The sequence below is a fragment of the Phyllobates terribilis genome, unplaced genomic scaffold, assembly GCF_046119375.1.
Source record: "Phyllobates terribilis strain yellow unplaced genomic scaffold, ASM4611937v1 Scaffold_11__3_contigs__length_659146591, whole genome shotgun sequence".
NCBI lineage: Eukaryota > Metazoa > Chordata > Amphibia > Anura > Dendrobatidae > Phyllobates > Phyllobates terribilis.
In genome coordinates this window covers 436,701,051-436,727,513 of record NW_027362771.1, presented here as the reverse complement: position 1 = coordinate 436,727,513, position 26,463 = coordinate 436,701,051, and the positions used below count along the sequence as shown (strand labels likewise).

The 26,463-nt window shown below is 40.5% G+C and overlaps 2 protein-coding genes across 4 annotated transcripts in view; both read left to right on the top strand.

Moving 5' to 3' along the window:
* The window catches only part of CEMIP (cell migration inducing hyaluronidase 1), a 131,268-nt gene that overhangs the window by 3,056 nt on the left and 101,749 nt on the right, over positions 1-26,463 (top strand). The window lies entirely within an intron of this gene.
* The window catches only part of LOC141166501 (cell surface hyaluronidase CEMIP2-like), a 130,428-nt gene that overhangs the window by 89,896 nt on the left and 14,069 nt on the right, over positions 1-26,463 (top strand). For all 3 annotated transcript variants that reach the window (XM_073653230.1, XM_073653228.1, XM_073653229.1), the window contains exons 6-18: positions 1,915-2,084; positions 2,396-2,584; positions 3,838-4,007; positions 5,249-5,458; positions 5,708-5,913; positions 6,082-6,151; positions 6,293-6,421; positions 6,509-6,594; positions 7,732-7,863; positions 8,750-8,785; positions 9,410-9,562; positions 11,887-12,064; positions 18,869-19,084. In XM_073653230.1, the coding sequence (XP_073509331.1) occupies positions 1,915-2,084; positions 2,396-2,584; positions 3,838-4,007; positions 5,249-5,458; positions 5,708-5,913; positions 6,082-6,151; positions 6,293-6,421; positions 6,509-6,594; positions 7,732-7,863; positions 8,750-8,785; positions 9,410-9,562; positions 11,887-12,064; positions 18,869-19,084 (1,945 nt within the window). The remainder of the gene's footprint in view (positions 1-1,914; positions 2,085-2,395; positions 2,585-3,837; positions 4,008-5,248; positions 5,459-5,707; positions 5,914-6,081; positions 6,152-6,292; positions 6,422-6,508; positions 6,595-7,731; positions 7,864-8,749; positions 8,786-9,409; positions 9,563-11,886; positions 12,065-18,868; positions 19,085-26,463) is intronic.

Genomic DNA, 26,463 nt, shown 5'->3' with positions numbered 1-26,463 from the left:
CATTTTCCTTGGATGGAGAACATACAGTTGTGTGACCCCAGCCTGACAGGACAGCTGTTCAGTTTCTATCCATTGTCATTGATGAATATGTTAAATACTTATTCAGAAGGAATGCTGGCGAGTGACATCCTCAGGTGTGTCCTCCTTTGCCCTCTGTTTAATGCTGGTGTCTATTTACAGGTATCAGCACCATCTCAATATACCACTTCCCCAGTACCTGCCCCAGAGAGGTGGCATCTAGTATATGTCATTATGACTACTACTGGGTTTGTGTGGCCACTGTGGCTTCTAGCCTAAAGCCATATGAGAAAGGATTCCATATAACGATTCTGCCCAAGTATATATTGCCATAAGTATATTATGATTGATAAATGTTCTGGGTGCTATCTCCTAGAATGCTATACTGTTGTGATGTTTCAGAATGATTAGTTGGGTTGTATTATTATCTATGCACTTGTCTTGAATATTATAATGTCTGCTCATATGTCTATTGAGGCTATTAATGAAAAGTTTCCCAGAGCTGAGGCATTTTCCATCCAGTATATTCTAGCTGGTGTAGAGGTTCTCCAGTAGAGCATGTAGGAGCAGGGGAGTCTACCATGGACAGCTCCTGGGCTGCTGATAAGATATCAGGGATAGACTCTGTAAACACCAACTTACCTGGACCTCATTTCTGTGTCTGAAAAATGACAGCAATGTGAAGAATGTGAGAAGAGAGTCAGGGTAGAGACAAGTCTACAATAATACCTGCTCAGGGTCTATTCACACTGCCATTACTTGCATCGCACTTTCCCTTATCACACAATTACACACTAATGTATTTTGCTCCAAATATTTACTTAGCATTGGATGAATTACAGGTTGAGCGGATCTGAAACACGCAGGGAATTCCAAGGTTTTCTGTTCTTGTTTGCTTATAATAATTTGCAACTCTGACAGACTAATCCTATAAAAGTTAAGTATGTAATTATCCATTGTATACAATATTTAGTGCATATATGGTGCTATATGACAGGAACATCTGCTTGCATAGAGATGAATGCTTCTTACAATATATGGTGCGGGTGAAAGTGAAGGGTGACATCTACTATTCTAATATTTTAAACCGTATGAACTTATTTTATAATATTAAAGGGAATCTGTCAGTAGGATCAACCCTCCTAAGTCATCTATTTGGGTATGTAGGTCCATAGGAAGCTGAATAAAATGATACCTTGATATCTGTGATCCGATGTCTTATTCCAGAGAAATCCACCTTTTTCTTAATATGTAAATGAGCTGTTAGGATCTATGGGCCGGACATAGATCTCCCCCAGAATCTGCCTCTAGAGCTTATTTTAAATGAAAGGGAGGGTTACCAGTGTGAGACATGTAATGACTGACAGTCTGCTCTCCTGATTTACGTGTCTCACACTGGTAACACCTACTTTCATTTAAAATAAGCTCTAGAGGCAGATTCTGAGGGAGATCTATGTCCGGCCCATAGATCCTAACAGCTCATTTACATATTAAGAAAAATGTGGATTTCTCTGGAATAAGACATCGGATTGCAGATATAGAGGTATCATTTTATTCAGCTTCCATTGACCTACATGCCCAAATAGACGACTTAGGAGGGTTGATCCTACTGACAGATTCACTTTAAGATTATAAAATAAGTTCATATGGTTTAAAATATTAGAATAGTAGATGTCACCCTTCACTTTCACCCGCACCATATATTGTAAGAAGCATTCATTTCTATGCAAGCCGATGTTCCTCTCATATAGCACCATATATGCAATCAATATTATATAAAATGGATAATTACATCCAATAATACTACTGACAAATGCCCTTTAATAACATGTAAAAATATGTAACGTTCTTTATGTTTTATACTGGTGTGATAATATTTTATGGGGGTTTTTTTAGACAGCCATGGGCATTGGTCGGTATTTTAGCAGAAGGCCCATTAAAAGTAAATGAGGACAGAAAACACTATGAATCCAATGGGACAACTGGACTTGCGATTGCAACAAGAGAGTTTCAGACTTATGGAGGAGTATATTTTACAGTTACTGCCTACAGCGGGTGGATAAAAGGTAACAATATACTGTCACATACAATGTATTGACACATAACTTGTAATGTTGATAAATGTACAATTTTTATTGTTTTCTTGGTACAGGCAAAATAATGCAGAATATGTTGGCATTCTATAATATCTATATGAACATAGATAGATATGCAAGTTGACAGATTTCCAATAATTGCACTTTCTCACATCAGCATGTAATTGTCTATAGATTAGTGATAAATACTATTGTAAGCACAATCTAAAGTTTGTACAGTAATATTGGGGACGTGCCATCTAGTTGTCCCAGGTCTTAACACTTGCTCTCTCACCTATCAGGAGTTCCGCGGAATGGGTTCCGAGTGGCGGTGTCCAGGGGCATCATCCTGACATTAGCGGATGATATTACAAGTTGGTTGCCTGGTAACAGGATCGTCATTGCCAGCACTGATTACTCAATGCATCAAGCTGAAGAATTCAATCTGCTCCACTGCCCCGAATGTAAAAGCAATCAGGTTAAAATTGATGGTAAGAAAATACTTTGTAAAGTCTCAGCTTAAAATCATTAATCATTTTTACTTTCACAGGGTAGTAGCTTCCTGACACTTGTCAGAAATGCATCTGCATTTTTAACATATTATCATGTCTTAATTAATTACTATTCGATGGGATATTCACTTATAATAAAAATGGCGCCATTTATTCTCATCAACGCAATTCTCAGTTCACCATGTGCTCCATGTCTTACCACATGTACCTGATGTATATAATTAGATGTAGTCCCCCGTTATTGGAAATGATTGTAGACTTTAGATCTGTTTCACTGTACATGTCAGTTCATATATTCATTATGTAGAAGAGCTAAACAAACACTTGTACTGAGATTCTGAATATGTTCTGTTCACCTCCAATACTGCGGAATAATTCTACATATATAAATTGTAGAACATTGTATATTTTTACTCCCAGTTTTGGACAGTGGTGGTTGTTTTACACATTTTTTATGGCTATGCCTATAAAGTCAGTTCTGAAACAGTGCAATTTTTATATTGACCACTAGATGGCATCACAAGAGACATTTACTTTTGGCTGGGGCTGTCTCTCTTTTCCACATGCTGTGAAGATTTATTGTTATTAGCTTATACTTTTAGAAGTGCAAACACTCTGATTGTATTACTGTATCAATAGCATAGGAAAATTTTGTAATTTATAATAAAGAGATCCCCAATGAGCATATAAAATGGTATTTGTGCGGTGGCTCAGTGGTTAGCACTGCAGCCTTGCAGCACTGGGGTCCTGGGTTCAAATCCCACCAAGGACGACATCTGCAAGGAGTTTGTATGTTTTCCCTGTGTTTCCCCACACTCCAAAGACTACTTATTCAGATTGTGAGCCCTAATGGGGACAGTAATGATGATGTCTGTAAAGCGCTGTGGAACTAATGGTGCTGTATAAGTGAGTCACATAAATAAAATGGTGTTCTTGATCTCCAGTATGTAATCTCCAGCTGTCCTAAAAGGCAAAGTGTTTGCTTACTTGCAGAGCATTTTCATATTTGGGTTTTTTGCAATATAAAGAAATTCTGCCCAGCCTGTCTAGCCATACAGTCATGATCCCTATGACCCAACAACAATATTACAAAGTATGTGCAAGTAGTGTGCTCTGAGTTTTAAGCTATTCTCACTTTGTTTTTGAGGACACCTTTAAGTTATATAAATCAAATTAAAATAAATATTGAGTAATTGCTTACTTTTAATACAGTTGTGGAATCTGTTCTCCAGGCTACCCCCTGTACTTGCATATTGGAGAAGTAGTTGATGGCATTGATATGAGAGCAGAGGTTGGACTTCTCACACGCAATATTCGTATAGAGGGAGAAATGGAAGCCTCTTGTTATGGTCATAACCATTGCCAGTTCTTCAATTATGACACCTTTGGAGGCCAAATTAAGGTAAAATGTATTTGCTTTTCAATCTGTGAGGCCTCATATTGTTGATGGTGAGGTGCAACTAGGTAGACAGTTTTCATAGAATAGATTACATTCTGCACATTCCTTTTCACGGCTGCAGCAATCTGTATTTAGCAGCATACAAGATTCATTGTGCACTTAAGTGATGCTATACTGGGTTCAGGACATAAAAATAAATAAATTGAGAAGTGTTTTTAATTTGAATATTATTATTATTTATTATTACAGCGCCATTTATTCCATGGCGCTTTACATGTGAAAAAGGGGGTATACATAGCAAAAACACTTACAATAATCTTGAACAAAATGAGTCCGCGACTGGTCCAGGAGGAGAGAAGACCCTGCCCACGAGGGCCACAGTCTACAAAGGATGGGTGAGGATACAGTAGGTGAGGGTAGGGCTGGTCGTGCAGCGGTATGGTGGAACGAGGGTTACTGTAGGCTTGTCGGAAGGGCTCGGTCTTCAGGTTCTTTCTGAAGGTTTCCATGGTAGGGGAGAGTCTGATATCTGATAGTATGGACTTTAACTAAAAAAGGTTGAGGTCCACGAATGATCTTGGTCTGTCTGATGAGGCCTTGGTGTTATATTAAAGGCTTTGTCCACTACTCAGACAACACCTTCTCAAGCTTCATGTTTTCCCCTTGTAAAATACTAACACTTATACTCCCCTCCGGCGCTGTTCCAGTGGCTTTCCTAGGGATTACATGACATTGTTATGTCACACAATCTCTGTGGTCAATCAGCACTAGCTTCATTCTCCTGCCTCCAGACAAATCACATACATTCGGAGGAAATGAGCGCTGCAGCTCTCTCATAACAATGTCACACGATATTCCCTGGTGAGACAGTGCCGACACCACTGGAATGGCGCCGGTGAGTAAAAGTGTTATTATTAAACGGGAGGGAAATATAGGTATTGAGAAGGGTTTGTGTTGTCCGAGTAGTGGACAACCCCTTCAAGATCGTCTGATGAGCCCCTAGAGAAAAGCCATATCATAAACTACAACCTGATCAATTACCTTAATCTCAAAAGTTTTCACATAGACATAAATGAAATGCATTGAACGGTTATGAACCAGGATTATCGTTGTATTACAGTCTCAATAGTGTAATCTTGTAATTTCCATTATAGGAATGCTGTTTAAAAAAAAATTGTAAATTATTTGTTAGATTTTATTTATTTTTTATAAAAATATTAATTTATGTAACCTGTCTTCTGTAGATTCAGAGACACTTTGCTTCAGTTCACCTGTCCGGATTGGAGCTCACCAACATGGGGCAGCAGATATTAGGAAGTTACCCGGTGCATTTTCATATGACAGGAGCCGTGGATGAGGAAGGTGGATATAACCCTCCAACGTACGTTGATAATCTGGCCATCCATCATTGCTTTTCCAGATGTGTCGCTATTCATGGAACCAATGGTCTCTTGGTATGTTCATGCTAATTATTTTTCGAGACATTGCTGTGTGTCATTAGATGCTGTCTAATTCTAATGTGACTTGTTTCCCATTGATCTGAATATTTCCTATTTCACCCTGGATTTTAATCACATGTGTTCGTTCAGCCTATCTCTGGCTATGATTACTGACTTTTGATAATTAGGGCAAACAATATATAATAACTTTATGGTGATTTCTTATTTTTGATGTACCATTGTCTTCTTTTCCTGTAATTCCAGATAAGGGATACAATAGGCTACGACACACTTGGCCACTGTTTCTTCCTAGAAGATGGTGTAGAGCAAAAGAACACCTTCTACCATAATTTAGGATTGGTCACAAAGGCTGGCACTATCCTGCCTACTGATCGCAATGAGACCATGTGTCTGTCAATGCGAGAACATGTCTATGGAGATTATATCCCTGTGCCCAGTGCAGAATGCATGTAAGTTTTGAAAAGTGCAATATTCTTTTATAATAAAATGTATTCATGTAACGTATTCTATAAATTGGTAAACTGTTGTACATTAATAATCTGCATAAAATAAGAGTTTCAGACAGCATAAAGGCTCACCGGCGTGGACTATTTGGTAATATTTCTTACTATTTCTAGGGCCGTCAGTACATTTTGGATTTCGAACCCTAATAACAATCTAATTGGGAACGCCGCAGGTGGAGCGCAGGTGAGTAAGGGCAACGTCACAGCATAAAGTCTGATACTATAATGGCATCTGAAGAGTCCAGAGTTATCCTACAATGATTCATGCTGTTGATACCCATTCCGGCATGTATGTTCTCACAATCAGTATTTGTTGGCTCAACAGGATGTCGGTATTTGGTTCATATTCCATCGAGTACCATCTGGTCTTTCGGAGGGCGTATATCCAGAAGGGCAGTCAGAATTTACTCCCCTGGGAATATTCCTCAATAACAGAGTACATTCCAACTTCAAGGCAAGTCTTAAGATAGTATATACTCTCTCATGTAGTAATTTTATAAATGTCATTTAACGTAGGTTGTGAATTGTTTTCTTTTTTTAGGCTGGTTTATTTATCGGGAAAGGTGTGAAGACAACAGTGGCAAGTGCAGAAAACCCTAGGGAATATCTAACTGTAGATAATGCTCGGTGAGTACTGAATCATTACATTGCAAATAGCCTTTGTGCTACTCACAATCATGATAGATTGTTTTCTGAAATGTTGTTACCTAACAGATATTGCTTAATTGGTTTGGGGTACTTGCTTTATGTTTGGCATAAGTAAAGTTAAATTATGCTTTAATATTCCACAATTATGTATAATTCTGAAATTCTTACGGACTTCCTACTCTCCACTTTACTAACACTGTACTTATTTGAGACAACAACGTAAAGAGATGAACTGGAACATAAGTTGGTGTGTATGCATTGTGTAAACCCAAGATAAAAACATAATAAGCAAATACCCTGCAGTAAATAAACAGCAATAGTGCATGAAAATAATATAAGGTGCTTAGTTAACATATTTTTGATAAAAAAAATGTAAAAGCCATCTCACCACGACACGGTGACCCTATTTGGGGCGGTCCTAACTTCTAGTATTAAAACCTTACCATTTTTCAAGTGACGTACATGTGAATATATTATTTTCATGCACTATTGCTAATAATTTATTTATTGCTGGGTATGTGATTATTATGTTTTTATCTTAGGTTTTGTCTGTTTAGTGGCCAGTGTGAACATGCGCCTACACGCTGCATGCACGCCAACTTACATTCCAGTTCATCTCTTTAGGTTTTTGTTTCAGTTTTTTTGCGCTCTGTGCAGATAGTGGTGTGGCTTCCCTGTTTGAGCTGGACATTTCATTCATATAGTTCGCCATGGCTGGGTGTCCATTAGCGTGGTCTCAGTCCTTCTCAGCCCTTGTCCACATGTACGTCACCTGGTTGCTGATGAATCCACAAAGAAATGTATCCAAGGTATCAGAGCAATCTCGTAATCTTTATTGGTCAAAATACATAGGCTAAGAAAAGCAAAGTTTTAGCCACAATATGGCCAATGTCAAGCCAAGGTATAATTTGGTTAATTGGTTTTGGCCTTATTATGGCCAAAACTTCACTTTTCTTGGTTTGACTATGTATTTTGACCAATAAAGAGTTGATCACGGGATCGCTTTGGTGCCTTGAATACTTCTCTTTATATATAAATCTAATATACTACTGATCTATTCATAGAAATTGTCTCTTCTCTCATACATCAAGCTAAATGGTTTCATTTGTTTCTTAGTTTCCGTCCTCACCAGGATTCAGACCCAGCCAAGCCTCGAGTGCCCGCTCTCATTGACAGACTCATAGCCTTCAAGAACAATGATCATGGTGCATGGGCCAGGGGTGGTGACATAATTTTCCGGAACTCAGGGTAAGATATTTATTAGTTGTTTTGTGAAAAGATATTACCATGATGAGGGTAATATAAAAAGCCTAGAGGAACATGGAAGATTTAAGTACAGCAGCCAATCAGGTCACTGGATTTCCAAATTACGCGTTAATCAGAGTTATTACCTTACAATATAGAGAGTAAAACCAAATTTGGTCTGGGGGTCAAATTACACCACTTGCAAGAACGGGAATAAAATAGTTGGCTAACATATATTACACAAGTACGAGGCATTTAGTGTTCAGTTACATTAGATTTACTTGTGTAAAACTTTCTCATTACTTTTACTTTATTTTGAAGTAACATGGGATTATAGACAGTGCACCCCAAAGCCTCATTTGGTCTTCTGTATTAGATTTTTTTCATTTTAGTGTGTGTTATTGTTGGAATAATTTTTAGGGCAAAACTAGAGACGTATGACGAATGTACAAGTGTGAGGAGTCATTCAGACATCAGTTATCGTGTCCGAGTTCTATCCTTGAATTCATAACTATTATAGTCTATGGGGCTGTTCACATGTTTGTGTATTCTCACAGACAGAGTGATCTGTCTGTAAAGAGACATGTCCGATTTTAATCCGAGTCTCTGATCAATCCGACCAATGCAAGTCTATGGGTCCATGAAAAAATCGGACAGCTTTCTGAAGCCATGCTGTCTGTTTTTCGATAAGAGAAAGTTGACCAACCTCCATTGTTTCTTTTTTTCATCTGAGAAAAGGTGATGAAACTCTGATAACACAGATCATTTTTTGCATATGAGAAAATCCCTGACATCTGAATGAGCCCTTATTGTGATTATAACCCACCACAGAGCCGTGTCTGTTACGGAGTTTCCTCGCTCTAATGTTATGACCGTTCTGCTCTTCTAGGTTTTCAGACAATGGGATTGGACTTACATTAGCCAGGTAATTGTCCATTTATCATGAGATAATGCGTATTTTAGGGCATGTAACAGACATGGGAAAGTCGCTTAGTGTTTCTCCCGTACTAGTAATAGGGCTATTATATTATCACTGCTACGTCTTATTTTCATTTCCCTACTCTAATTCTGCCACCTAGAACTTGGAAACACTAAAGTGTTTTCACAAGGAAATGAGCACTTTAGTCTTTACATGTTCGCCACTCCTCTCTCATTCTGTCACTTCATCCATCTGGGAGATGCAGCTCCTCTCCTGCTCCAGCTACCAAGGCTTGTGCAGCTGGTGAGGTCTGCTCCGGGCCATGAATCACCAGTAAATGTATGCACATCTTGTACTAGGCTTCTTTCCTGCAGCTAAGCCTTCTCCCTCTCAGTAATACCTGGCAATGAACCAGTCGTTTTCACACCTCATAATTACATTCCTAGAAATGTAATACTTGGGATGAAGACCTGGCATACCGTTGCTAGTATCGCAATATCTATCATTATTTTATAGACGGTTCTCAGTTTTGTAAATTTCTCCTGGAGAAGTTATACATTTTTTTGTCAGGATAAAATTGTAGCGTTTATTGTATGTTTAGTGCTATAATACTATATCTATTATTTCCAGTGATGGAACATTCCCAACAGATGAAGGATCAAGTCTGGAGATAACAGATTCCATCTTTGTAGGGGAAAGTGACAATGTGGGCTCATACGGCGGACAGAACAGCTACTGGGGACGTGGCGGATCAGGTGAACACAGGTCGCTGCCACGAAACAAGTACGTTTCTTTTTTAAAATCATCGTCAGGTCCATTCCTACTATTTGGCCACACCAGTTTAGCAATATAAAAATTAATATTAATTTTATGGTTATGCATCTTAAAAGGCTCGTTGAAAAGCATAAGAAATTATATTAGCTGCTGGAAATGTTATAGAAATTAATAAGTAATATTACTCATATGATAAAGGGGTTTTCATAAGATTGAGAGTTGAACTGTGGTCTCTCCCAGGCTGTTAGCATTTGGGGCTTTGCCTCTGCAGCACGGGAAAAGCCCCAGGGGACTGAAGTTGGCTGGATTGAGTGATCCAGATCTCTTGAGAGCGGTGTGACCAAATAGTAAAGCCCCCATCACACTAAGCGAGATCGCTGCTGAGTCACAAGCGATCTCACTACGTTTGACACGTAGCAGCGACCAGGCCCCTGCTGTGAGATCGCTGGTCGTGTCGAAATGGCCTGGACCATTTTTTGATCGTTGAGGTCCCGCTGGGTAGCATGCATCGGTGTGTTTGACACCTTACCAACGACCTCGTTGGCGACTCAGAACTGAGACACATAGGCGTGCATTTGCGTTGCATCGTTATACAGATCGTTACGGGTCGCCGTATCGTTGCTGCGTCGTTGGGAAGATCTGACTGTTTGACATCTCACCAGCGACCACACTGTAACACGGGTACTTTAGATGCAGTGATACAGAAACACAGAGCAGCCAATACGGGGTTAATAAACAGGGGAGGTTTATAATAACAGGGTCAATCTCCACACAGGGAGTAACACGGGAAAATATGGGGGAAAAACAAGGGAAAAGCAGGTAAAAGTCTATCACTGACAGTTCACAGTTTAACTGGATGTAGCAGAGTGAACTGGTTATAATCGACAGTTTTTTCACTTAGCTGACTCTTGCTCCTCACAAGGCAGTTGCCAGCTGAGGCCGGTGTTGATTTCTTCAGGCTTCACCGCCCAAACAATGCTCCGTCTTCTGATGACAGCGGGCGGTCTCCGGTTTTACCCGCTGAGCCCCTAGTCCATAACACGGCACCTCACGTGCCCGGCTCCACCGACCCTGCGTCTCTTCTCTAGTCGGCTTGACTCCTCCGGTCCACTGCACTCAGCTCTTGCTCCCAGTCCTGGAGCCAGGAGCCTGGACCCTCTCACGCTGCTCCACTTTCCCGTGCAAACGTCCTCCTCTCTTCCTCTCTCTACCCACGTCACCAGTGTCTCAGTCACCTGACCTCCCAGCTCTCACTCTGGACACTCCCCCAGCTTCCCAGTCACCTGACCTCCCAGCTCTCACTCTGGACATGCCCCCAGCTTCCCAGTCACCTGACTCCTGTGCTCGCAGTCTGTTTTCCCCCTTCAACCAGAGGCACGGCCCCGGCAGTTCCGGATCCCTTGCTCTGAAAGTACTTACACCCCGGTCTTCCCCCTTACAACACAGCGACACAGCAACGATCCCTGCCAGGTCGTATCGTTGTCGGGATCGCTGTAGCGTCGCTAAGTGTGACGGTACCTTAAGGCACAGAACCTGCTCACACCTCAGGCTATTTTCCTAGGTAACCGGCCAGACTGGGACTGCATGTTAACTGGTAAAATAGGCAATGAGCTCTACACTATAAAAATTAAAAATTCCTCCGCTTTTGAGAACAGAGAGGATTTTAATAAAGGGTAAGTTTCAAAGGTGCTTGTTCTTACAGGTATTTTGCAATTTCACCCATTTATCTATTTGAGGCAACCCCTTTAAATCCCCTGCTGCTCCATTGCCAATGCTCCAATGGTCCCTACCGGTATTGTTTTTTTTCCTGGAGTAGTGATATGGTGTACATCCACGTGACAGTCTCAGCCATCACATGCCGTAAGTGTCGGCATCACAGCTGAGTCTGGCGATGAGCTGCCGCTCATCATTTCTCCTGGAGAATACACAGAGACCGTCAGGGACCACCAAAGCAAAAGAACTGCAGCAGCAGGGGGTTTTGTCAGATGGGTAAACTTTTCTTTTTATTTTATAACATTTACTGCAGTTTTTGTTTTTCAACTCTCAGATAACCCCTTTAACTAATCTCAAGCTTCCATAAAAGATATTTTTGTAGGATGTGTCAAAAACATCTTATTCTTCTACAGTGTCTTTTAAACATTTTTACTACTTTTTTATAGTCCTCCACCATGATTTATATTCTGGCTTATAGACTGAGATGACACAAACTAAGGACATTCTAATACCTAGGACAGGGATAAGACAGATATTATTAGATGGCTCCTTTTTGATAGGAAGGCTTGCACACATGCAATCTGAATATATGATATACATTTCTGTTATTTTTCACCTAGGACATTCCCAATTCGTGGATTTCAGATATACGATGGGCCAGTCCGACTTCTCAGATGCACATTCAAGAAATTTGTCCCAACTGCAGAACGGCCTTCCAGTGCAATCGGATTTTCTCTAAAGAATTCCTGGCAAATTACTCCTCAAAATAACATTTCTCAGGTTAAGATGGAGAGAAGTGTGAGTAAAGTATGACTATTTTAAGGGAAGAGAGGGATGATCTGTATGGAATTCATATTTGATTGTTATAGAGAGCGTTAAACATGTGGCCATCATTACATAAAATGGTCTGATTGTTTTTAGTAAAGTCTCCAGGTTTACGTCGGCCAGAACCTGGCGGAAAGCAGAGAGATAACATGCTGAGGAATCTGTGGATTTTGCTGGGATCCAGTCTGAGGGTTATTTGTGTTGGCAGCTCCAGTCTTGGAGAATGTATTTGGTAGCTGTGTGTGTCTTGCAGGTTGCCCTGACCTTTCTCCTAAGCTTGTATACAGTTGGGCTGATATGCTTTTCATTATCCATTATAAAATAGAGGTATTGTTTGAACCAGTTCAGGACTACACCCTGAAATGCCAAACCCGCTGAGTCTTGTAGGAGACAGACATGAAGTCAATGATGATTAACCAAATGGTGCCAGAGAAGATGTATCTGGAGAGCCAGCCATCATGGAGTGAGTCTTGTTAAACATGCTCCAGCTGGCTATGATGGAGTTAAGATCCATAAAACTGTATGCAAACATAAATCTTAAGAAACCTATTCAAACAGAGTTAATGTCTATGTGGGGAAGAAGCTATGTCCACATTTCCCCACCTTAACCAAATGACCTGAGTACTGTTGCAAGATGCTGACTGGGATTAGGTTCTCCACGTAGACAGCGCACAAATCTCTCATTATAAGGATTAAGTGGCAATTAATATGGAAATGGAAATCAGAAAATACCTAGTATGCCACGGCCACATGCCAAAAAGTTCAAGAGAAGACATGTTATCGCTTTTACTTCTCTGAATTGTAATAGGCTTGCAGCTGTTGGAGACCTAATGTCAGTATAATTCAGATTGCCCGGTGTGTGCCAGGGGGGCATTTGTACCGCAGCCATCTCATTACTTCTTATAATGTCAGACTTATCTACATATTGCATTTCTCTGCATTGCCAACATTCAGCAAATACATAAAGGGTCTACAAGTGAGTGCTCAGCCTTTACCTGGCGCTGTGTAGCTGCACATTACCCCAAACATCCACTTGCCTGCTCACTGTGACTATCCTATAGGCCTGCTGAGCTGCACTATCATCTACCACTTAGCAGTCTTTGTATGAAATACCATATGCACTGCCCAGTTGAGAGTCTTCCCTATACAGACTCACTTGTGGTCCATGACACTTGAAAGTCGTTTTCCCACCAATCTATATCCCATCTCCACTATACACCATAACAATCTTATTAGTGATCATTGATCTGTTGGGTTCACCAATCCTAATAACAGACCAAAGCTCAACTTTATAGTCAGTTCTGCACAGAAACGGCAACCCTGTCCCCTTCATTTGAATGAGGTGTGCTTCTGTTCATTGCAAAGCACCTATCCATTAGTGCTGATGTGTGATGATGAAGCCATTGGGTCTGTAACTTCTTCGTTTGTAGGGACTGTGGTGGTCCCAGTGGTATTAACCCAACTAGTTCATAGTTTCCAACATTTGTAGTGACATTTAAGAACTGCCCCTAACCCAATCCTCCCCAGAACCCCTCACTTTTCTGGGCATCGCTCCCAGCCCACCCAGGGTTTAAATAAACCTCGCCCCCATCTGCCCGGGAGTCTCAGGAAATCTGGGATATTGACGTCTATGCTAATTGTTCCATATCCTGCAAAATGGTTTTATTTAGTATATTGGTAGCTCTATAAGCAACTTTTCTGTTAGAAGACTCAACTGATGAGCCTCCAGATCTTCGCCTGGCAGACATCATAGCATAAAGGGGAGCTGGAGACTGAATGGACTTTACAGCTATTATGGTTAGAATTTTCCTTTAAAGCTACCTACTAATTAGGCGATAAGGATCAGTGTAAATACTATATGTACCTAAATGAGCCCTATAAAATATACACTCAATGCTAAAATGGGGTTAATCATTTCCAGCATATAAGTACAGTACAATGGCTTCAAACAGTAGAGACAATGCAAAAATAATATGACAGATCAGAAGGTGCAGATTTACATTCACTACTCTGAAAATATTTCCCAATTTCATTTCTTTCACATCGTGTGGAAATATTTTCCAGGCTCCGTAAACAGCTTTGGAGGTCATTTTTTACATGTGAGTATCAAATTAGTGATTCCCATCCCGCACTGCTTCTCATACCTTCCCCTATGGTAGATATGGTTTGTAAAGGCACACCTCTATTTCTCCATTCTCTGCCTTTGGGCCAGTACCATTCCTGTTAACTGTGTCATCTGGTCATCAGGGTGAACAGCGTGTACAATTCCCAAAATAGAAGTATTTATCGGTCTTGTTTCTTGTTATTTCTAATCATTTGCCATTTTGGACTTGTAATAAACAAGATGACTTATTTTGTAAGCTTAGAAGTGAGGAAAGGATTGTGTAATATGATCGGTGAGTGTTTCCGTGCTTCCTCTGCGAGTATTAACTGAGTGCTATCATGATACAAGCTGCTAAGTTGATTCTCATTATAACGTAATAGCTTTGCCAGTGTCACTAGTCATGCAATTGATTTTACCTTTCCCGTGTTATGCAGCTAAAAAACTTTTTGCAAGATGTAAACTTATCTACTAATATTGATCTCATGTTGCGTTACAGCAGCCAAAGTCACGTCATTGATATTAACCACCACTGACATCTGAAATCACTAGGACCGATTCATTATTTGCTTTTTTGTGTTTTTTTTAAGTCACTTTTCTGACTTTGGTTTTTGCTGATTTTTTTTTGCTCCAAATTCATCAAATACGCATGCAATTCATGAATTTTGCTCAAAGCCTCAAATTGCCTTTTTGCTTTCTTTAACTGTTTTGTGACTTTTTAGCGGAAAAAGTTGTATGCTTCACAAAATGTTGCAAGAAAATTTGAGAAAATGGCTGGCGTACATAAAATCACTCTCAGGGGATACTGAAGTAGAGTTGCGTCTAATTGAGCGACTTTTTTTTAAAAAAGTCACATTTCGTGAAACTTTCTAAAGCATCCGGAAAAGCCACAGTGACGTTAAAAAACAGAAAGCTAAACCAAGAAAAAAACAAAAACTTTAAATAAAGGTGCAATTTGTCAGTTTCTCGCAAATCAAAAAGTCACTTATTATTATTATTTATTATTATAGCGCCATTTATTCCGTGGTGCTTTACTTATTGAGAGAAATTCACTCCAAAAAACGTATGGAAATGCAGTGACGAATCGGGTCCACTATGTTTAACAATGCCAGAGTCATACAATACAAGATGGTGGGCAATCAGCAGAGTGCAGGCTTCCATAAAACAGCACCACATCTGCTTGGCTGTATTTTAAGAGTTGACTACTTGCACCTGGAACAATGCATGTAATAGTGTAATAAGACATTGTAGACAGTTGACGTATGTACAGTTCCCTGGAGTATTACTGAAAGGGACTTTGATTTTGATGGCCTCTGCTTAGGATAGGCCAACCATTTTAGATCTGTAGGGGTCCGACTTCATGCAACCTCGCAACCAGCTGTTTTAAGAGGTTGCACCTCTTCAGCAAGTGCCCCACTCTCTTCATTGTTTGTCGGGCACAGTCCTGTACATATTGTAGAGGTTTTACATGGTGCTCAAGGCCGCTCCGCTCCATTCATGAGCTGCAGCACTACATACAGCCACTACAACATGATGGGCACGCAGCACCTGTTGGTAGTGCCAGGAGGTGGACCTTCACCAATATACTGTTAATGACCTATTGTAAGACAAAAAAACCTTCAGCGTTCACATAAAGGGTTATTTACACAATAAAAAAGCAAAGCCCAATTTCTTATTGCTTTTGCCCCTGATTAGGTAAGTTATGGTTATTTTGTTACTTTAGAACATTCCCTACTTTTTGGCAAATGTTTTAAATCACCATAAAACCTCTTTAACCAAATGAGTACTATACGACTCCCTGAAGTAGATTTAGGGTGTCTACAAACTATCTGTTTCAGGCAGTTTAGATTAAAAAGGACATTTGGGTGGATCCAGGGGCCCTTCTGCCATGATGCAAGATGAGCACCTCGCCTCATGCAGCTGTTTTGGGTGACTCCATGAAACATTGGACAGAGTCCTGTTTGTCAGCTGCTCTTAAAGGGGTTTTCCCTTGAACAAAGTTAATTTTAATCAACATTTTAATCAATAGATCTTTGAATAATATTTACTTCCACAATTGGATGTGTTTACAAAAAATGTCCTTGTGCTGAGATAATCTTATAAATGTGTCCCTGCTGTGTACTGTGTAATGGCCGTGTCTGACCGTGCAGGAACATGGTCTGATCATACCACATCTCCTGGGCTGGGGGGGACACAAAAGAGTATACAGACATTACAGAACAGGATCACAGCTGATTCTTTCTTTTAGGTAATATATTGCTTAAAAACAAGCAGCAAAATGTTTTACCTCACAAAAAGAATCAGCTGTGATCCCCTGCTGTAATGTCTGTATACTCTTTTGCTTCCTACCCTGCCCAGGAGCTGTGGTATGATCAGACCATGTTCCTGCACGGTCAGACACAGCCATTACACAGTACACAGCAGGGGCACATTTATAAGATTATCTCAGCACAGGAACATTTTATTTAAACACATCCAATTGTGGAACTTATTATTATTATTCCAAGATCTATTAATTAAAAAATCCTTTGTTCGTGGGAAAACCCTTTTAAGAGTGATTTCTTTTAATATCAGGATGTCTGTCTGTGCTCCTAATATACCAGCATGCTGTAAGTTTTTGTACTAGAGCACCACAAATAATAGCTGATAGCTAAATAAACTCATGCAGACTAAGGGCTTGTTCACACATTGCCTTTTTGCCGTATTTTTTGCCAGCACATTTTTTCAGCAGAAAAAAAACGCAGCGTTTTACAATACCAGCAAGATTTCTAAAATCTCCTGCAATTGTTGCTTATTTTTTCCTTGCAGATTGGAACCTTTGAAACATTTTTTGAAGTCTGCAGCGTGCCCATTCTTTCAGCATTTTTGCAGCGTGTTTCATGCATTCAAGTGAATGGGAAAAAATGCGTCAAAGAGGCACAGAAAAACCTGCTGCAAATACTAAACGTGTGCACATACCCTTAGGCTCTGTACAGATATTCAGACATTCTGTTGGTGTTGGTCTGTTACGTATTAGGGCAGACAAAGGGAATAAGTGATTTTCCATCAGTTAGGCAAGCGGGGGCCCCATTTAATTCATTTTTTAGAACACACAAAAAATGTCCTCCATGCAGATCTTTCTCTTCTGTTCTCAAAAGCGGGACCTAGATGGACCCCATAATAATCAGTAGCATTCCTCAGCTTCTGTGTGCATAACTGGTGAAACAGGCCACTCATTCCGTTAGTCTGTTCCTAAAACGGAACAGACTAAAGCCCCCGTCTCACATAGCGAGATCGCTGCTGTGTCACGGTTTTGGCGATGCAACAGCGACCTCACCAGCGATGTCGCTATGTGTGACACTTTGCAGCGATCAGACCCCTGCTGTGAGGTCGCTGATCGCTGCAAAGTGTCCTGGACCATTTTTTGGTCGTTGCCCTCCCGCTGGTCAGCACACATCACTGTGTGTGACCAGCGGGAGCAGCGATCAGGCTGGTAACCATGATAAACATCGGGTTACTAGGGGCACACGCGCACCTAGTAACCCGTTGTTTACCATGGTTACCACTCTGCTACAGTGAGCGGGAGGTTACCGCTCACTTTAGCAGGCTGGTAACCATGATAAACATCGGGTTACTAGGGGCACACGCGCACCTAGTAACCCGTTGTTTATCATGGTTACGAGCCTGCTAAAGTGAGCGGTAACCTCCCGCTCACTGTAGCAGAGTGGTAACCATGGTAAACATCGGGTTACTAGGCGCGCATGTGCCCCTAGTTACCCGATGTTTACCATAGTTACCAGCCTGCTCCTGCTTCAGCAGCAGGCTGGTAACCAGGAGCAGGACATCGTGGAAAGATTCTTTCCATGATGTCGCTGCTCCCCTGATCGTTGGTGAGCCTGCCTGCTTGACAGCTCACCAGCGACCACATAGCGACACAGCAACGATCCCTGACAGGTCATATCGTTGTTGGGATCGTTGCAGCGTCGCTAAGTGTGACGGGGCCTTAACAGGATGTCCGGAGAGATATGCGGCCAGATTTCCTATCCATTTTCTCTGTCGGATGTTCTCCATGTTTGCCCTGACAAAGTGCACAAACTTTCATTGAGCTTTCAGATGTTGCCTAAGTACCAGAGCCGTTCACATGTTTTTCTTTCTGCTTTATATACTGGAGTATGCTGGATTATACCAGACAGCTCAGAAGTAAATCCAGATGCAGTAATAGATTCTCACTTTCCTGGCAGCAGCTGTGTTTACAAGTGTCAATGCCATGTACAATGAAAAAATAGAATGGCCCTTATTTAGTCATGGATGGAAGACTGTGTTACGTGGTTTTAAGACTACTGAAGACATGCAAATATCGTGATAGAAGACATTCTGCACATCAGATCCTTCCATATTAGATATTTTGTTCATCAATCCAAATTAGTTATTGTACTTCCTTGGCTTCCAGAATAGATATCATACCACATCTGCAAAACGAATGCTATTGTGAGCAATTGCCCTACTTATTTGCTGCAGATGTGCCGCTATGATCGTAGCAGATGATAAATATTTCTCCTCCTAATCCACATATTAACTACGGCACACGGTGTACATGGTTTATTGGATGTTCTAGATCAGCCTGCTCTAGAGTATCAATCACTATAAGAGGATAATATGTTCTGGCTCTGCTATAACATTTTCCCTATTATTTCCAGGTTGGTCGCAAAGTATTTTTTGGCCACCCAGGGCAGTGGTTTGGATCTAATGACTATGATGGTGACAAGGTATCAATTTTCCATGATTTGGACGGCTCAGTCACCGGATATCCTGATACTTTTGTTGGGAGAGCTAATAATTATCTTCTGCGTCATCCAGGATGCCTTACAGTGCCACAATGGAATGGAGTCATATGCACCGGCAGATATGCACAGGTTAGCCCAAGATTTACCAAAGGTTTTTTGTTTATGACCACATATCACTAAGTATATCTTGGATAAAAGAATAGAGCAGTACTCTGTATTCGCTGAGATGAATGAAAACATTGAATATATGAATTTAGATTGCATTATTGCGATATAGAATATTCCTATAAAGCGAAGGTTCTTAGTGCATACATTGGCCAATTCATGTGACCACCAACCATGACAAGGCGACCTTTCTCTGGAAAGATGCAGAACCCAATAATTAGCAATCATGCCTTTCATGGGCTAGAAGCCTACAAATTTAAAGGCCAGGTAGGATTCAACGCTAATTAAAAACAGCATTAGGGCTCATGCAAACGTCCATGGATCTCGGTCCGACCGTAATGCATGGATTATCCGCGGGTTTCACGACCTAAACTCAACAGCTTCAGAAATGCCTATAAGGCTGTCGAGTTCAGGTCAGGAGACCTACAGAATTACCATGCTTGGACCGAGATCTATGGACGTCTGCAAGAGCCCTTAGGCTGATGGAAGGAGTGCTCAGCTAAATATGGAGCCAGTCACCACCTCCAAAAGTAAAAAAAAAAGAATAGAAAACTGGCCAGCCCGTATGAACAAAATAAAGCAAGTGTGAACAGGTGCAAGCTGCTATGACTGTACAATACACAAACAAAAGAACACAGCAGTATTCTGTAAGCGCTAAATTGTATGCAAACATTGAATATATGAAATGTAAACTGCATTATTTCTAAATTGGCCATTCATTCATATTAGGTATGTTCATATTCATCTCCGTACATACAGAGTGCTGCTGTACTCTTTCATTTGTGTATCTTGCAGTCATAGCAGATTGCACCTGTTTACACTTGCATTATTCTGTTTTGTGGTGCTTTTTTATCTTCCTCATACAAAAGAAATTTGAGGTCACAGGAGCAAATCACTTTTATTCTGTGTTTTACTAATGCCTGGAAGGTTTAAAGGGGTATTGACAAGTTTGGACCTGATCCCCTATCCATTGGCTAGGGAATAACTTCCCGATCACTGAGGGTCAGATTGTTGGAACCCCCACCCTTCTTGAGAGCCGTGGTTCTTAAGAGACCCATGTGAATGGTTCAGTGGTCGATCATGTGCACTGCTGCCCCATTCATTCTTATGGAAGTGCTGAATAACAACTGAGGGCAATGCTCAGCTATCTCTGGTGGTCCCATCAGGAATGTATAGAGTGGGAGTGTGCAAGATCGACCATTGCACCGTTCTTGATATATGTGGGGTCCCAACGGTCAGACCCCCAGCAATTGGGAAGTTATCCCCTATCCAATTTTTCTAGAAAATAAATTGTCTCATTGCTCGGCTTTTCCAGAACTGTACTTACATTCAGGGTATGTGCACACGATGCAGAAATGAAGCAGAAAATTTCTGCATCATTTCTGCATCTCCCTGGCAGAAAAAACGCATGCAGATTGTGCATGCGTTTTTCCTGCAGAATACATGCGGATCCACATGCAGATTGACATGCGTTTCCGCATGCAGATTGACAAGCGCTTTCCAGGCGATTTTAGCATCACCTGGAAAGTGCTTGACAACTAGGTCACACTATATAAATCCATGCAAACAGCATGGATTTATATAGTGTGACCCGAGAGAGTGTATATACTTACCTCTGATGGCCCGCGCTGTCCTGCTTTACAAAGTTCCCGGCTGCCGGCAACTTTGAATTGAAAGACCTGCCGACGTCAGCGTCACGTGACCCGTCACATGACTCTGACGTCACCGCAGGTCCTACAACTCACTGCAAGTGCCGGGAACCAAGCGGGAGCGCTGCGCGGGCCGACAGAAGGTAAGAATACATTTATTTTTTATTTTATTCTTTTTTTACAGCTTTTTTAATGGTACCTGGGTGTGGATGAGACTCTCCTCTCCTCCACACCTGGGTACCATCCGCATATTAGAACGCGCCAATAACGCAAGTACAAATGCAGTCTTGCGGAATTGGCGAGTTCTAATGCAAGTCAATGGCGGCGAAATCGCCGCGTTTCCGCAAAATTAATTGACATGCTGCGGATTTTTGACCGCAGCGTTAACGCTGCGGAAAAATCCGCATCATGGGCACAGCACATGCGGATTTCCATTGGGGAACATTGCTGCCCTTCTACCATGCGTTTTTCATGCGTTTCCGCGGCGTTTACGCAACTGCAAAAACGCCGCGGAAACGCATGAAATACGCATCGTGTGAACTCAGCCTCAGAAGTTACCTTCAGTGAGATCATATTCCTTCTATAAGTTGGACAAACATAAAAATCCCTGTATGCATTCATCCAGCAATGGTACAATATTGATTTTCACTACAGGACAGCAAGCACTTCACCAAATACGCCAGGGGGTCTCCATTCTCCAAATAGTTGTGGGTCCCAGAAGTAGAATCCACATCTATCAAGCATTTATGACAAATTCTGTCAATGTGCTGTAAATGTCTAAGTTGCGAATACCCCTTTAATACATTTACTGGGAATCCATGTTTGTCATCACCACAAAACCCAGTGTAGAAACTTACAATAACACATTTCAGTGCAGCACTTTTTCATCATTGCTATTTATGTAACCAAAACCATTCCATCAAACATTGCCTTATTAGAGAAGTCTTCTGCACGTTCCCACAGTTATGCTAAGCCTGGCTCGCGTGTCTTATTAAACCTCCAAACCGTTTTTCTGCCCAAAGTCCCTGCTTTTACCATTATTAACATTTGCTCTCGTGCTAGGAGTTGGCTTGTGGGAATATCTATATTGGAAATAGACGAATGCCTTAAGAAGTGGGCACGGTATAATGGAAGCCATTTGTGTGATCCTGATTATTATTCAGTCTACTGGTTCACTACAAATTGGTGACTATATACCCCATCTGTGCACTAATTCTTTCTGAACTGATAGGTTTCGTCTATTCTCAAAAACTATAGGTTTAATTCAAGGAAAATCTCAGTTCTGAATGAATAAAAAGATATCCAGACTTTAACGTGTCAAATGTATCTTAGGTAAGGGCTTCTCTAAAGGTTTCTACTGGGGTTTCACCAGACGGACCCTGATAACGCCTGGACCTCCTCATCTGTAGTCAAAGACGATGATCAAATTACATTGTAAAATATATATCTCAATTTTATCTTTTTTTATCAGATAACACTTGGACCAGTGTTATTCGATGGGGCAGTGCTGGTGTTCGATTTTTTCACTTACAGAATCCGTCTTTGAAATAAATTGCAGCATGCTGTGATTTCACACTGAAATCAGAAGACACTCACCCATTCAAATCTATAGGCGGTGCATGGAAAATATCGAACTGCACTTGGATGACATCTGAGTGCAGTCTGATTTCCACGGACTCACAGAATGGAGAAGATGGAGAAAGTTTGGTCTTCTCCTCACAGTGTGATACGATTCTTCCATCTGAACGAATCGGATCACACGCTGATCAGACTGTCATTGGCATAATCCACCCAATGAGAAAATCTACGGTCGTGTGACCCTGCCCCTAAAAACTGTCTCTTGAACACTCCTAGAGTCTGGAGCTTGTATATCGGAGGTCCACTGTGTCATCTTCTATCACATCACAATATTGATTACTACATACATTTGGAGCTAAAGTAACATACTGAAATCTAGCTGAGATACATCAATGTTATATCTCTGGGTAGCCAATATGAAGTTGTGCAAATATTACTATCTGTGGATGATACTACCATACCCTAATTATGTATACATTGATTTATCACTTTAATGATGCCTATTACCGGAGTTGAAAAATAGAATGTTAGGACAGAGTTATAAAGCCCTCAAACCAATTTTTATAATTGACACAATAGAGTCTAAAAAAGTGCAGCGGATGTCACAGGTGTGGAGTATATTAAGACATGTCGCCAGGTCAAAAGTGGACAGTTTTTGCTAATTTTTATGTTCTTTACAAGGGGGTATGGCTCACATGATTCTTTGGGGACGTGTCTTTTGTCTTCACTGCATTATTACCCTGTGAGCCGTGAGCCATGCCCCCTTGGTAAAGACCATAAACATTAGCCCCAAATAAAAAGGCTCATATCTTTAGAACCATATGGCAGATATAAAAAACAAAACAAAACAAACCAGAATACTTAAAGGGTAAATAGAAATAAAATTCTAGAAAAAAATTGTCACTTTGACCTGATGACAAGTCAAGTTGAACAGTATTCTACACTGGTCCAAGAGAAGAGATACAAATCTATGCATTATATGCTTTAAAAGATCCTTACTAGATAGATAGATAGATAGATAGATAGATAGATAGATAGATAGATAGATAGATAGATAGATAGATAATGAGATAGATAGAGTGATAGAGTGATAGATAGATAGATAGATAGATAGAGTGATAGATAGATAGATAATGAGATAGATAATGAGATAGATAGATAGATAGAGTGATAGATAGATAGATAGATAGATAGATAGATAGAGTGATAGATAGATAGATAGATAGATAGATAATGAGATAGATAGATAGATAGATAGATAGATAGATAGATAGATAGATAGATAGATAGATAGATAGATAGATAGAGTGATAGATAGAGATCAGCAGTGCAGGTGACAGCGAGGCAGGAATCCGGGCAGTGTGTCATGGAACATTACTCTCATGTGTGTCTTTTGCTGCCGTACATTGTAAATCAGTTTTGTTCAGTTTCTTTGACAATAACAACAGGGTACATTCCTCTTCGGGGTGTAGATTATGTGTTTTTCCCATACCTGAGCTTCTCACATTTGTCTTGTACCTTTATTTCATTAGTTTTGATCTTAGACAATTCTCTAACGTGCCCCACGTTACACCCAGAGCAATTACCATTTTCTTGACAGCTCTTTCAATGACCTCGAAGACAGGATAGACATATATCTATCAAGGTTCTTTTTTTTTTTTTTACACCTTTTTTCCATTAACCCTTTACAGATCACGGCATCTATTTCACCCATATACCTCATAGTATATTTTTTATTATGCATTTAAACCTCCCACCACAAAGGTTTGTCCAGATAAAAGACTATCATTTGTAATAATTTATCTTTGTTATCAGGGCTGAACTTTTCTGTGGTCTGCAGCAGAGTTATTCACCCAAAATTCGTCTCATAGTCACAATTAGAGCAGGTGCAGACGTACGTATTTTCGGTCGGAGTGAGAATCAACAAAACATCGGATCGGACCTGAACTAATGTCATGCTACGAGGCCGCGCACATGTCAGATTTTTTTCCTCGGACCGTCTTGAATTGCTGCATCGCCAAATTTGGTCCAATATTCGGATCGCACTTGGCCATGTAAGACAATGAGTTTGTGGAAACCATTGGACTGCACTCATAAGACATCTGAGTGCAGTCCAATTTCCATGGACTGACAGAATGGAGAAGATGAAGACATTTTTTTCTCCATCTTCTCCTCATCTGAGAGAATCGATTAACACTATGATCACACTCTGATAAGAGTGTGATTAGCATAATCTTACCCGATTATTTCAGATAAAAATATACACTGTCGCCTGCACCTGCCCTAACAGACCAGCTTTGCCATATACCCCAGTACTTCTCGTCTGAATATGAAGCTAATTGATGAATCTTGAATCTATAAGTCAGTGTTAGTTACTCCATACTAAATCTTCATAGTAAACCAAACCATGATGTGGAATTGATAAGATGTTATTTCCATTTAATACACTAGTGATGTGAGATTTGGCTCGCAGGCTAATTCCTCACAATCCTCCACCTGCTTATCACAGCTATGTTATCTGGAAAGAAAAATACCTGTGAATTCTCAGTGTATTATATCTATGGACACAAACAGAGTAATAAATTTCATGTCATAAAATGACTGCGTTCACACCTGTAAGGACCAACACACTAGAATACTGCAGATGCAAAACGCCGGAAAACTTGCCATGCTCGACACATGAAAGGTAAAGTATACAGTCTGACAAGTTCTATATCAGAGGTTGACACCTAATGAAGCCACAGTTACAACTCACACAATGATTGTCATGCAACTTTCCTGAAGTTTTAATGAGCAATATTTGTGCTTGTTGTGAAGTCATATGACAACAGGTGATACAGTATAACTAGCCACATTTGCCACAGCGTACTTTTTTTAACATAACATTTCGGCCACCTGCCTAACATGGTGAAGGTGTCTGATGCCTCTGAATCAGATCTGAACCTATGTGGCATAGACTCTAGAAGACTTCTGTGTCCTGCTGTGTCTGGGCCCAAGACGTGAAAAGCAGATAAGTCCTTTAAAGGGAATTTGTCATCAGGTTTTTGCCTCCCCATTTGAGATCAGCATGATGTAGGGGCAGAGACCCCGATTCTAGCGATGTATCACTTTATTAGGTGCTGCAGTATTGAGAAAAAACTGTTTTCTTTGCTGCAGATCTACAAGTTCTCTGAATGCTGAGCTCCATATAACCCCTTCCACATCACTGGATTCAGGGTTTCCAACTCTGCATTATGCTGCTCTCAGATTAGGTAGCAAAAACCTGGTGACAGTGTCCCTTTAAATTGTAAGTAAGAACTCCATGGATCATACTTGTTTATTGGGCATATCCCACTTATGCATGATCAGATTAAGATCAAGTCAAGTCTTGACCTCTTTGTTATGTTCTTCTCCCATTCCTGAACCTGTTTTACAGTGTAGAAAGGTGCATTATCATACTTAAAAGGCCACTGCCATTAATAAATACCACTGTCATGAAGCAATGCAGCTACTAGGTCTTCCAAAAACCAATACATGTCAAAGTAACATCTGCATGAATGTCAGGACCCAAGGTTTCCCAAAAGAACATTTTCTAGAGCATCATACTCCCTCCGCCGCCCTGCCTTCTCATCATCCTGGCTCCATTTCTTCCCTAAGCAATCAATGCTCACATACCAGGTGCAGAAGGCAAAGTGATTCATCAGAGCAGGCCACATTCTGCCATTGCTCCATTCTCCAGTTCTGATGCCTATGTGTTCACCATAGATGCTTTTTAGCACTGTCATATAAATATTCCGGCTACTTAAATTGAGCATAAAATATATTTTATGTTTTAAATGTCTAAAATTCTAGTAAAGTAAATATGCAACAAAGTATGCATATAGTACATTATCCAATGTTAATAATATATGGTATTTAATATGTTTTTAGAAGCTAGAGTTGGAGTTCATGTGCCAAATTCTAGTTGCTATTTGTGAAAGCCGGTTTCAGTGTATTAGATCTGCATGCTTTGAATGGTGCTGTTTATTGCAGTGTTTATTGCAGTGCTCTATATCATGTTTCTTCTTGTTGGATCCATGCCGCTGTAGTGTTTGCATCAGATTCCCTCAGTTCCATGTACCATTTATATGAATATTG